General features: G+C 45.9%; 1 protein-coding gene across 11 annotated transcripts in view; it reads left to right on the forward strand.

The window, feature by feature from the left end:
• Cdc42bpa (CDC42 binding protein kinase alpha) overlaps nt 1–12,748 on the forward strand; it is a 296,605-nt gene extending 283,857 nt beyond the window's left edge. For 10 of the 11 annotated variants that reach the window (XM_045157818.1, XM_045157767.1, XM_045157782.1 and 7 more), the window contains 3 exons: nt 2,793–2,910; nt 8,333–8,490; nt 8,841–12,748. In XM_045157818.1, coding sequence (XP_045013753.1) covers nt 2,793–2,910; nt 8,333–8,490; nt 8,841–8,972 — 408 coding nt within the window. In that variant the 3' untranslated portion in view covers nt 8,973–12,748. The remainder of the gene's footprint in view (nt 1–2,792; nt 2,911–8,332; nt 8,491–8,840) is intronic. The other variant, XR_006638616.1, reaches the window with a different exon arrangement.
• The last annotated feature ends 156 nt before the right edge of the window (nt 12,749–12,904 follow it).

Raw genomic sequence — 12,904 nt, forward strand, 5'->3', positions numbered from 1 at the left:
AGGTAGGAGGATCGCCGTGAGTTCAAGGCCACCCTGAGACTACAGAGTTAATTCCAGGTTAGCCTGGACCAGAGTGAGACCCTACCTCGAAAAAACAAAAAAAAAAAAATAGAAATAAAAATAAATAAATATACGAGTTTGTTTTGTGTTCTATTGCATTTGAAAAAAGCATGATGTAGTATGGTCAGCTCTTCAGTTTTTCTCTTTGGAGTAGAGGATAGACAAGAAACAACAAATTTTATTAATGTCTGATAATTTCACAGGAGTTGTGGTCTCTCAGCATTTCATTATCATTCATAGTCTACTGTTATCTTGATAATGAGGAGAAAGGAAAATCTCTTAAGGAACTAACTTAGCTATGATTTGTATTAGTATATTTTCTTGGTCATTTATTTAATTTTATTTATTTATTTGAGAGAGAGAGAGAGAAAGAGGCAGATAGAGTGGGCATTCCAGGGCATCTAGGTACTGCAAATGAACTCCAGACATGTGTGCCACTTTGCAAATCTGGCTTTACATGGGTACTGGAGGAATGGAACTCAGGTCCTTGGGTTTTGTAGGCAAGCACCATAACCACTGAGCCATCTCTCCAGCCCTCTGGTCATTTTTTGTTTGTTTGTTTGTCTCTTTGAGGTAGGGTCTTGCTCTATCCCAGGCTGACCTGGAATTCACTATGTAGTGTCAGGGTGGCCTTGAACTCAAGGCAATCCTCCTACCTCTGCCTCTGGAGTGCTGGGATTAAAGGTGTGCACCAACCACGCCTTTTAAAGAGAGAGAGACCAGGGCCTCAGCCACTGCAATCAAATTCCAGACACTTGTGCCACCTAGTGGGCATGTGTGACCTTGAGTTTGCCTCATCTTTGTGTATCTGGTTTACATGAAATCTGGAGAGTCAAATATGAGTCCTTAGGCTTCTCAGGCAAGCACCTTAACCGCTAAGCCATCTCTCCAGCCCCCTTTATGTCATTTTTGGTTAATGATAGTGGCTATAACCTTCATGGGGTTTCTGAGTGTAGAAACAAGATAAGTATACAAAGGGTCACTTCTCTCAGGCTAAGTGGCATGTACTCCCACCCCAACCCAGTCAGACTTGGGAATTTTCTTAAATCCATCCTTTGGAAAAGTCATGAGCTTGATGTTTTAACTGCCTTTTGAATTTTTTTCATTGAATTTTCCTTAAGTTACACTCTTGTCACATCTGTGGCCAACCCCTTCCAGCAGAATTAGTATTTTGGTGTGACAAAAGGGAAGGTTGACATTGCTGGTGCCAGTTGGCCATGTTAGGTCATTAGAGCAAGGCAAGAGTGTCACCTAGTGAGCCCAAGTGTTTTCCTTTTGCAAAGTGACCACCAGGATCCTCAAGAGAAACCTCTGAGACAGGTGTTCATCAGCCCCTAATACAGCCGAGGAAACAAGCACAAAGCTAAGCAGGCTGAGGCTTCCTGTCCATGGGCTCTGTGGATCTAGCCTGTGCTCACTAGACACCAAGCTGCCTCTATCTTTGCTTTTCTGAACACCTAGCGAAGGACAGGCAGCAGGAAGGAGGTGCTAAATGGGCCATTGCACTCACCATTTTTCATGTGACTGTGCAGAGTACTATTAAAAAGTTGATGAGTTTTCCAAATAAATATATATATAAATCTATTTAAAAAATCAAAGAAATCTAGTCCTTTATCTCAAAAAAATATTTGCAAGAAGTTGGGACTATGTCCACACATGGAAGAAGTATTGTGAATGGTGAAAGAGATTAATAATATGTCTTTACCTGCACAAGATTTGGCCCAACAGTCCATCATGGACAGGGGAGGATCTCATGAAGCCCCCTGCCCCAGGAACTTATGGTAATTAATGGTTACTTGGGGGTGGGAATCACTTTCTCCAGTGGTATAACCACTCATACGCTGCCTATATACCAAAAAACAACCCCCCAAAACCCAGGCAAATGACCCTAATTAGTGTCAGTGGATTATATGAAAGTAGGAAGGGGACTAGCTGGGAAGCAGTGGTTCAGCAGGAGTGAAAGGAGAATGAGAGGGCATTAGGGTCAAAATACATTCCAGATAGTATGAAATTATCAAAATATAACTGAACTCATTTTAAAGAAGCAATATGGCCTATGTAGTTTGCCTGTCATAGGATTTAGAAGGTGTATTGAAACACCTTTCCTTCCTCTGAGCCTCTGACAACCTCAACATCCCTTTCTTCTAGTTAGAAAGCGTGGGGTGAAGAAAGAGGCTTCAAACTCATATTCCCTGGCTACAAGCACCATCCAGGCTGTGCTGTGCCATACAGGGTTTCTGGTACACAGAACGACTGTGTGGGAGCCAGTAAAGATGGCAAGTGACTGGGGCCATGGCCATGCAGATGACACATTTAATGTTGGTAAGGCATTGTTTGACAAGAATATAATTTTAATTGGCTTCCTTCCAAACAGACTTACTTAGCTAAGTTATTCTAAGTAAATGGTCTCCTACACAATTCTCTTCAATTCTCTGCAGACGTCCATGTAATTCTGCACTGTGCTGTGTCTTCTAACCATATAACTCATACTTACCATTTTCACACCCCCCCCCCGGAAATGCTTATTGATAAGTACTCCTTGATGGGGTAAGACAGATTTTGTGGTGAGGTTTTGCTACTACTGTGGGTAGGAGGGATTAGGAAGCTTCTGTTTCTTTCTTTGTATCATTTGGTCAAGATCGCTTGATTTCTTGAGAATTCCAATAAAAGGTGGACACCTGTTCAGAATGCCCATGTCCTCCAGCTGAAGAGTATACCTTCTGTGTTTCCAGAACCCACGCCCTCAGGAAAGTCGGGCAGTATTCAGTGGCTCGGTCAGTATTCCTTCCATCACCAAGTCCCGCCCTGAGCCAGGCCGCTCCATGAGCGCCAGCAGTGGCCTGTCTGCACGTAAGTGGCCACAAGTGGGGGAATAAGCTTCAGTGGCTGTGGAGGAGGGGTAAAAGTAAGAATTGAAGAAGAGGGGCCACAAAGAGAAACAGGTGTCCTATGGCACAGTTCAGCTACTGCCGAGAGGCAGCCAGCTTCCTTGGGGGCGGGGGGCCTGTGCACACCTAAGGTAAGGTTTGTCCACCTGAACAGAAGCGTGCAAGGACAGTCACAGATGCATACCCAAGTGTACTGTGGTCTGTGGTAGTTCCCTGGGTATACACAGTGAAGTTAGAGACTGAAACAATCCTGTAGTTTCTAGGTTAGCCAGACTGTGCTGGGTTTAAGGATTATTTTTTGTGACCTCAAAGGTGTGCTTCCTGCCATTAGATTAGTGTCCAACAGAGATGCTTTTCAAATACTTGGCATTGTGGACTTCATTAAAATATTTCCTCATTCACAAATTGCTGATCTTTAAGAGAAACTGATTGCACTAAATCAAAGTGCACATGTAAAAGTCTTTCAGTCAGGAAATGCATTTTTGCACTGTTTGGGTGCACTTGTTGTTACCAACCAGCAAATGTTGATTTCTGAAGTTGTCCTTTGGCCTCCTACACACACATACAAGTATACATGCACCCTCACACATGAATACACACACAAACCTATAAAAATACTGATATATGTGTGTGTGTGTGTGTGTACATGGGTATGTGTGTATATATACAAATATGTGTGTGTGCATGTGTGTGTGTGTGTGTGTATATATATATATACACACACACACATATGTGTATGTGTGTATACACACACACACACACATCCCTAAAGTGGTATTAAACTCTGTTACATGCATGTGTAGATGACAGTGGAAAGGGAGAGACTGGGGGAGACTCTGGTCAGGTACCACCTGCTTCTTCTCACCCTTCTGGTTTGTGTGCTGACCCCAATGGAGTGAGTACTCACAAAGATTCCAAGAGGGGAGATTCATTTTCCCATGTGTAAGTGAGAAAAACTGACAGAAAAGTAGAAAGAACAATTTGATTGAGACACACTGTTAGTAAGGACGGCCATGAAAATCCCGGGCAGTTCTTTTTTTATTTTTATTTATTTATTTGAGAGTGACAGACAGACAGAGAAAATAGGTGCATCTGGGCCTCCAGCCAACGAACTCCAGATGCATATGCCATCTTGTGTATCTGGCTTATGTGGGTACTGGAGAATCGAGCCTCGAACCGGGGTCCTTAGGGTTCACAGGCAAGTGCTTAACCACTAAGCCATCTCTTCAGCCCCTCTAGCAGTTTTTTTCTTTCAAATAACAAATCTGACCCTGGAAGGATGGCATGGCGGTTAAGATGCTTGCCTATCAAGCCAAAGGACCCAGGTTTGATTCCCCAGGACCCATATAAGCCAGATGCACAAGATGGTGCATGCATCTGCAGTTTGTTTGCAGTGGGTGGAGGCCCTGGCACACCCATTCTCCCCCTCCCCCCACCACTTTCTGTCAAATAAAAATATATATTGTAAAAAAAACTTTTAAAACTCTCTTTTTGTGTGTACATGGTTGTGTATGTGGTGTGTAATAGATTCACATGTGTTCAGGCATGTACACCCCATGTATGTATATATGTATGTGGTGGCCTGAGGAGAACATCAGATGTCCTTTTCTTAACACTCATCCTTGTTTTTATTTATTTATTTATTTATTTTCTTTTGGTTTTATAAGGTAGGGTCTCACAGTAGTCTAAGGGTGACCTTGAACTAAAGGTGATCCTCCTGCCTTTGCCTCCCAAGTACTGGAATTAAAGGTGTGAGCCACCATGCACGGCCTTTTTTTTTTTTTAAGAATGACTTTTGCAGTTCTTTTTATTTTATATTGCTTATTTATTTGAGAGGGGTAGAGAGGGGAAGAGGCAGAGAGACAGAGAGAGTGAGCACACCAGGGCCTCCAGCCACCGCAAACAAACTCCAGATGCATGCGCCCCTTTGTGCATCTGGCTTTTGTGGGTACTAGGGAATTTAACCTGGGTCCTTAGGCTTTGCAGGCAAGTACCTTAACCATTTCTTCAGCCCTTGGGTTTTTAAAAATATTTTTGTTTTTATTTATTTATTTATTAGAGACAGAGAAAATGAGGATGGCACGCCAGGGCCTGTAGCTATTGCAAACGAACTCCAGATGCATGCACCACCATGTGCATCTGGCTTACATGGGACCTGGAGAATCAAACCAGGGTCCTTAGGCTTCACAGGCATGTGCCTTAACTGCTAAGCCATCTCTCGAGCCCCCTCATCCTTGTTTTTCCTTGAGTCGGGGGTCTGTCCCTCAACCTGGAACTACTGTCCATCTGCAAGCCCCAGAAATTCTGGTCTCTTTCCCTGTTGCCTGGGCTTACATATATGCAAGGTCATGCCCAGCTATGTTTAAGGGTTCTGGGGAGTCAAACTTGGCCATCTCTGACCCAAGAGTCCCTCATGCCTAAGCAGTTAGCAATCTTAACCACTTAACCATCTCCCCAGCCCCCATAATGGCAAATCATAACAATACACTCAGCTAGGCATTGGGAGAAAAGTATATATGACTGTTCCTTTTCCCAGTTTATGCTCCAGGGAGGGACAATCACAGTGAAAAGTATATTTCCAAAGGAACATTCTTCCAGGTAGAAATCAGCATGGGGCCATTGATAGTGCTCTGGAAGCTGAAGGATGAGAGAGGCATGCTGTAAGGAAGTGGTTCCCACCCAGAGATGTTCCCCAGTTGTCAGGAGACCTTTTGAGAGTTAAATTGAGGTTGGGGAGATGGCTCACTGTGTGAAAGCACTTGCTGTGCAAGCATGAAAATCTGAGTTTACATCCACATAAAGCCAGACCCAATAGTATGTACCTGTAATCCCATCTCCTACAGTGAGGTAGGCATCAGAGACAAGAGAGTCCCTGGAAGCTCATAGGCCAGCTAGCCTAGTATACACAATGGCGAGCAGCAGACACTCATACATTATACACACACAACAGTTAAATCAGGAATTAACATCTGTAGATTAGAAACAAATATAGGAGAAGAGGGACTTCCAGCATTTACCCAGGAATAATTTGTGGAATGGTGACAGAACAATCTCAGACTAACAGGGCAAACACTGGCTGGATAAGCACAGCTGAAAGGGAAGCTTGCCTTTTATTAGGGAATGTTCATTGTCACAGCTATAGGTAAAAAGTGCTAGTAGGAGGTAAGTAAGGAACTTAACAAAAGCAGCACATCTGGTGAATTTGTTTTTCTTGAGGTAGGTTTCCCTCTAGCCCAGGCTGACTTGGAATTCACTGTTTAGTCTCAGACTGGCCTCAAACTCACAGCAATCCTCCTACCTCAGCCTCCTGAGTATCAGGATCAAAGGCATGTGCCGCCATGCCTGGCAGAGAGAGAAAGGGAATGCCAGGACCTGTAGCTGCTACAAACAAACTCCAAACCTATGCTCCACTTTGTGTATCTGGCTTTATGTGGGTCCTGGGGAATCAAACTCGGGTCATTAGACTTTGCAGGCAAATGCCCTAACCACTGAGCCTAATCTCCTGCCCCTGGGGATTGGTTATAAATGTTAATCATCAAAGGTGTTTACATTTGAAAGAGAGTATTGAACTTACCGTATACAGGGAAAGAGCAGAGAGGAATAGTTACTGATTCTGCATGCAAAGGTGGCAGAGATTATGTTTGACATGTCAACTTTTTAAAAAAAGAAGAGCAGTGAATCTACGAGACAGCATATACTGTTAATGAAATGTGTCTACTGTTGGGCATTAGCATCATGCCAGCATGTCAGGTGCAGAGTGGGTTCAAAGTTCAACTTTAAATCCCAACACAGATCTACTTTCTCTAACAAGGACTTGGACAGTTGTATTTTTAGGGCATTGTGATTCATACAAAGTTTCTAGCCAGTACTAGAAGTAAGAAGTAAGACACACACAGGCCTGTCTGTCTGTTTCAGAGGTTAGTCATGAAATGGTGAAGGGAAAAGCTTGTGAGTCTATACCTAGAACAGTCTATACCCAGCAGATTCCTGCTTAGTTGTCTGCATGAGCACTTCAACAGTTTGTGGTCACTGGACAGACAGACAGACATGCTTCAGTTTTCATTACATGACAATTTTCTTGTAAAAGTGAAATCCTTAAGAAGTCAAACTGTCTCAAAGTGCTTTGGGACCATTGGTCCTAACATTGAAGTTTGGCAAGATTTAAAAAATTTTAAATATATTAATTTTTAATTATTTATTACAGAGAGAGAATGGGCACACTAAGGCCTTTATTCACTGGGGCAGGGGTGAGACTCCAGATGCATGTGCCACCATGTGCATCTGGTTTACATGGGATCTGGGAAACTGAACCTGGGTCCTTAGGCTTCAAAGGCAGGTGCCTTAACTGCTAAGCCATCTCTCCAGCCCAGATTAAAAAATATTTTAAAGCAAAAACTAAACATTGGTAGGGAAAGCTTTATGTAGGCATTAACCATACTCCCAACATTTCCAAGATTGTTTCTTCCCTTTTCTTGTGGACACTGATGGTTTGTTCCTTCATACCCCCTCCTCCCCCGTTCCATGACCTGACTCTATGGCCAAAATATCCTACATATGATCTTGAAGAAATGCACCTTCATTTCACTCCTCTAACAGGTTTTATGCCCTGTAGAGTGAAGTGGTTTTTCATGAGAGTTGTTTTGAAGAGAAGTGAGCCCAGTCAAGTGACAGTCTTTGCCACATGTAGCACATCTGTTTTGAACCTGTTGTCATCCCACAGTCTGTCTAGAGAAAGACAGGCCCACAACTGTAGCATGACTGTGTAAATGTTGAGACAGAAGTGTGAAAGATGCTGACACCCCCCCCCCAGACTCCAGCGATGGGATAGACTCCAAGAGCAGTAGCAGCTGGCAGGAAGTGAAAGAACTCTGTGGGCACAGCAGAGCCTGGAGAGTAGTGCCCACTTGCCAGAGTCCTTAGCAGCAGAGGATGACGGGCACATCCTTCAACTCTGAGTCAGGGCCCGTGTGGTCACCTTGTCGTCGCCGCACCAAACCCATGACAGCGAGCAGCTGGAGGGAGGAGGAGTTGATCTGGCTTCCAGTCTCGAGGGGAAGCTCCATGATGGCAGGGACAGCATGGCACGAGCAGAGACCTCTGCCGAGAGACCAACGCAGGAGAGTGAGCCCAGCTCTAGCAAGGGGGAGCTGGTTATGACACTGCAAACCCCGCCACTGCTACACACCTCCTCCAGCAAGGCTCCACCTCCCAGATTGTACCACTTGGGGACCAAGCATTCCAAACTCAGGAGTTTATGGGGGAAGTTCAGACTCTGCAGCTGGACTTGCCCTGAGGGAAGGGTGACTTGCATCTTGGCAGTTTGTACACTTCTACAGGATTGTCCTCTGCTGTGTGTGTGAACTTCCTTGTATGGTGTCCTGTAGGGTCATCAGCACAGAACGGCAGTGCACTAAAGAGGGAGTTCTCAGGAGGGAGCCACAGTGGGAGGCGGCAGCCCCTGCCCTCCCCGTCAGAGGGCTCTTCGTCATCAGGAGGCATGGACCAAGGAAGTGACGCCCCGGCCAGGGGCTATGATGGAGAGGTGAGTGGGCACAGGTACTTCCGTGCCTGCCACACATCATAAAGACCAGTGCTGTGACCCAGGCCACCCTGCTGCTGACCTCAGCTGCAGCGCGGGCTGGTACTCACTCCCGCCAGGGACAGGCAAGGCCTGTCACTTGGTTCAAACTTCAGTGTTCCCCAGAAGTGTGCAGGCCTGTAATGGCTTTTAAATGAAAATACCTGGATTTCTAAAGGCCTGCAGGAACGACTGGAGGCATTTACCGTGATCTTCTGTGCGGATGGTACAGAAGCCCCTGGGTGCTTGGGTCAGGTGGCTGGAAGGACCTGTCTCCCTCTGGTTCTCATCTGTGCCTTCCTTTGGCCTTACAGGACTCAGATTCTCCAAGGCATTCCACAGCTTCCAACAGCTCCAACCTGAGCAGCCCCCCAAGCCCTGTTTCACCCCGAAAGACAAAGAGCCTCTCTCTGGAGAGTACCGACCGTGGGAGCTGGGACCCATGAAGGCATGGTCTGCATCCAGCCCCCCTTACTGTAAGCCTCTGCTCCCTATCTCGCCCCCCCCCCCCCCAGCCAGGAAAGGTCCAGGGGCTGGCAGCAGCCACAGGGTATGGACTCCGCCCTCTGACAACATGCCTGGCAGCAGCATTGCGGGTGACCTTCGTCAGCAGCTGAGACTGGCGTGATGCCCTCCCACGGGGCTGCTCCCAGGCGCGCAGTCACCTCCCACAGGTCGCTTCACTAGACAGCTGTGCTCTGGCCGCGGCGCCGCAGTGGGGGATACCTTGCGGCCAGGCCCGCAGCCACCGAGCCAGCGCCAGCCCAGTTGTTGCCAGGAAATCCTCACGACTTAAAACAATGCATATTTTACTACCGTACAGAGTTTAAATAAGTACATAAATGTAGACACTAAATACTGAATGTATATAGTTAAAGGAGCACCTTGTATTCAATGAGAGATGGATGCATATATAAGAGAGTGCTTAATTTAAAGAAATGTTGTTTCTTGTCTGTTTCCCAGCTAAGTCATGTACAGGGTAGAAAGGCCTCAAGTGACATTTGTAAAGAGACCAGGAGAAGTCAAGGACCCTGTGGTGCCCTGTCCACAGCTGGGACAGGCTGCAGTCACCTGGGGGTCTGTAGAGAGCATTTGGAGATTCGGGTGCCAGGGGATGGAGGACATCCTGAACACCGTAGTTTGAGCATTCAAAGCTCCTGTGAGAAGTAGCTTTGAAGGCACTTACCACCTCCCAAGATAATTTTTTTTCTAGTAAGAATTTGATCTACACTTCCCTCTTATTTTTTATCTTGCACAAATGAATGTAAAAAATCTGATTTTGTCACCTTCTGACCTCTTCTGTCAGAAAGGGCACAGAACGTGGTGGCATCTGAAGGTCTGCAGTGTGCTTTATTTTTCCTGGCCAAATCACAGCCCTCCCCAGTTTCAGTGAGGTGTCTGTCCTGGGTAGAATCCTTTTGGATTGAGAGTGGGTGTGAGCTCCTTAGAAGAGCCTGGGGAACCGGCTTTCACTTCAAAATCATTAGAAACCTCAAAAGTAGCAGCTTGAACAGCCTTGACCGAATACTCCTTCCCACATGCAGTGGAAGGGGAAGTCCCAAGTGTACCCCGTCCTGGCCACTGTGCTGTGGTCAGCCCAGATTCTTTCGGAATCTTTTGCACTTGCCCCGGGAAATGAAATGGAGAGCCAGGACTCATTTCTACACAGGTATGTGACCAGCTAAGCACATGAGGAGAGGAAGGAGAAAACTACAGTATCGTGCAAGTAGAGAACCCACCTCCCAACCTAAGTTTCTGAGGAAAAAACAAGACAGGAAAGAAACACTTTTCAAACTGCACCTAAAACAAGTAGTTCCAGAACTGCTAACCTGGCTGTGGTGGCCCAGCTCCATCTGGCCAGCAGACCTGACTCCCCCAGTTCTGCTTTAAGAGGTGCCGGAAAAAGTTCGGGAGCAAGAAAAGGGAAAGGGCTGTGAAGAACAGTTCTAACACCTCCTAGACACGCTGCCGGCTGCTGGCATAGTTCACTGTGTAGTTCTCATTTCCCAGAGCTCTCCGCTGTCAGACATGCTTGTGTGTCCGAACATCAAGGGTCAGGCATGGAGTTTGGTAGTTGCTGTTTGATTGCTACTGCTGAACCTGGTCCTTACACCAGGTGCGGGGCACACAGCTCCTCTCCTCAGAGCTCCGCTCTTCGCTTTCCACCCTCCACCCACCCCTCCCTCATCACTCCTCTTTCTAGGCAGAGAAGTGACCCAGGCCTGGAATGACAGGACTACACACTGAGCCATTAGTTTCTAGTTTTGAAAACTAATTGTAAATTTTTGTTGCCTATACATGCTTCTCTGTAAAAGAACCCTTTCAGAATCACAGCCTAAACCTACCCAAAGTGTGGCTCCCCTGCAGGGAGTCCTGCCCAGTTCTGCCAGCAGAGTGTGTCACAGGAGCCCTGGGGCTCACACTCAGCTCCTGCTGGATTTCCCACTGCAGTTACGTCTCACTGGGCCACCAAAAGTAGCTCCCAGCCCAAAGCGTGTGAAGACTCTGCCAGCAGGACTGAGGTGCAGAACCCACCAGGGGAGTAGTAAGTAGTGCCTGGGGAAATCTTCCTCAGATAATGATTGTCCTGCTGGACTTACCGCCGCGGCCCCACCTTACTATGAAGCTAATGTGAAGCTTTAAAAGAAGAGCAATTGGAGATGGTGGGGAATAGACTAAAAGACAGGGAAAAAAACAAAACAAAAATCTCTCAAAGAAATCAGTAGCAAAGACCACATAAAAGCTGATTTGCTCTGAAATATTTGAGGTCTTTTTTTTTTTTTTTAAAGTCCATGCAGGACATTTAAAAAAATCTGTGTGGTCACAGGAACTTCTCAGTTAAAGGGAAAAGTACGTTCAGAGGCATTTCTGGCATAGTGAATGTGGGTTAGTACTTGGTGCTATGTCCAGCTAATTTATGTCCTTTGAATTCTAGACAATTTGTCATGTTCTTTTTGGGTGTACAAAATAAAATACATATTCCTTTTGCCAAAAACAAAGCCTTCCTCTTTTTCAAATGATTTCTAAAGAGCAGAATTTAGTAAGTGTATGTATTTACACACACACACATACACACACACACACACACTCTCTCTCTCTCTCTCCCCACACTTAGCAATCTGTATTCTTTCCCAGGGAGCACAGCTTTAACACCGTATGATAAAACTAAAGATGACCCACCTATTCAGTTTCCAACCAACTCTTATCCCCAGGCTTCAGGGAGGAACCTGAGATTCCTCTCATGTTTACAGCAACCTGTCATTCCCTGCTAGCTCTTAGCCTCTCTCCTTCCGCATGGTTCCATATCATGTCATTTTGTTACTTAGTGGCCACATGTACTTTTGAGAAAGACCAGCTGGCTTGTGTAGAATCTCAGGTATCATTAAGGAAAAGCCAGAGCAAGGTAGACCGACATCCGCTCCAATGCACTGGGTTGCGTGTGGGCCTTGACAGTTACTTGGTTCTCTGTCCCTCCCTCAACCACACCCCCCCCCCCCCCCCCCCCGGATCCTGACGCTCCTCTGGCAGGTCACTTTTGGCTGCACCTTGAGTCCACTGAGCACAGTAGGGAATTAGTTGGGCACGTCCTGGCCAGCCTGAGTTAGGCTGCATGGCATTTCATTGCACCCTTTCGAAATGCTCCTTCCTTGTCAGAACCTTCACTCTTCCCGAGTCCAGACTTCTCTGTGGGGGCCTGCTGGCTAAGGAGAGGCGTATTCGGACAAGTGCAGTTCCCGCCACCCCCAGGAGGCGGCGCTCTATGGCTGAGCATTACACAAGGCACCACTGGGATTACAGGAGACTGACAAATCAGCCTTGACATCTCTGAAAACAAAATGACCTTCCTTTTGATTTGATAGTATATTGTCATTTATTTTATTTTATAAGTTTTTAGGGTGTTTTCTCATTGTAATATTATTGTACAGTTTTGCATGGCCTAGGTGTAATCATTTTTTAGAATATAATGCTGACCAATATGTGTGTATGGAAGGGGTGATAAATCTTTGGCTTCTTACCACATTTGGTTGGGTTTTATGCCTTCAGTGACTTGGGAACTTCCTGAGAGATTCTCTGCTACCAAACAGTGATGTGGATTCTTTTGCACACAAATATTTAAGGTGGGATGGTAAAAAATGTAACAAAGGATTCCTCACCAGTATTTTATGTTGGTATCACCAATTAACCAGACTTTGATGTACCGCAATAAAATAAGGAACTGTTATAATGTGTGCAGTTCATGATTTGCTAGTTCCCCTTCCCCGCATGGGCGGGGGTGTCTTTCAAGGTAGGGTCTCACTGTAGCTCAGGCTGACCTGGAATTCACTGTCATCTCAGGGTGGCCTTGAACTCACAGCGATCCTCCTACCTCTGCCTCCCG

This window comes from Jaculus jaculus, chromosome 1 (genome assembly GCF_020740685.1).
Source record: "Jaculus jaculus isolate mJacJac1 chromosome 1, mJacJac1.mat.Y.cur, whole genome shotgun sequence".
NCBI classification, from domain to species: Eukaryota; Metazoa; Chordata; class Mammalia; order Rodentia; family Dipodidae; genus Jaculus; species Jaculus jaculus.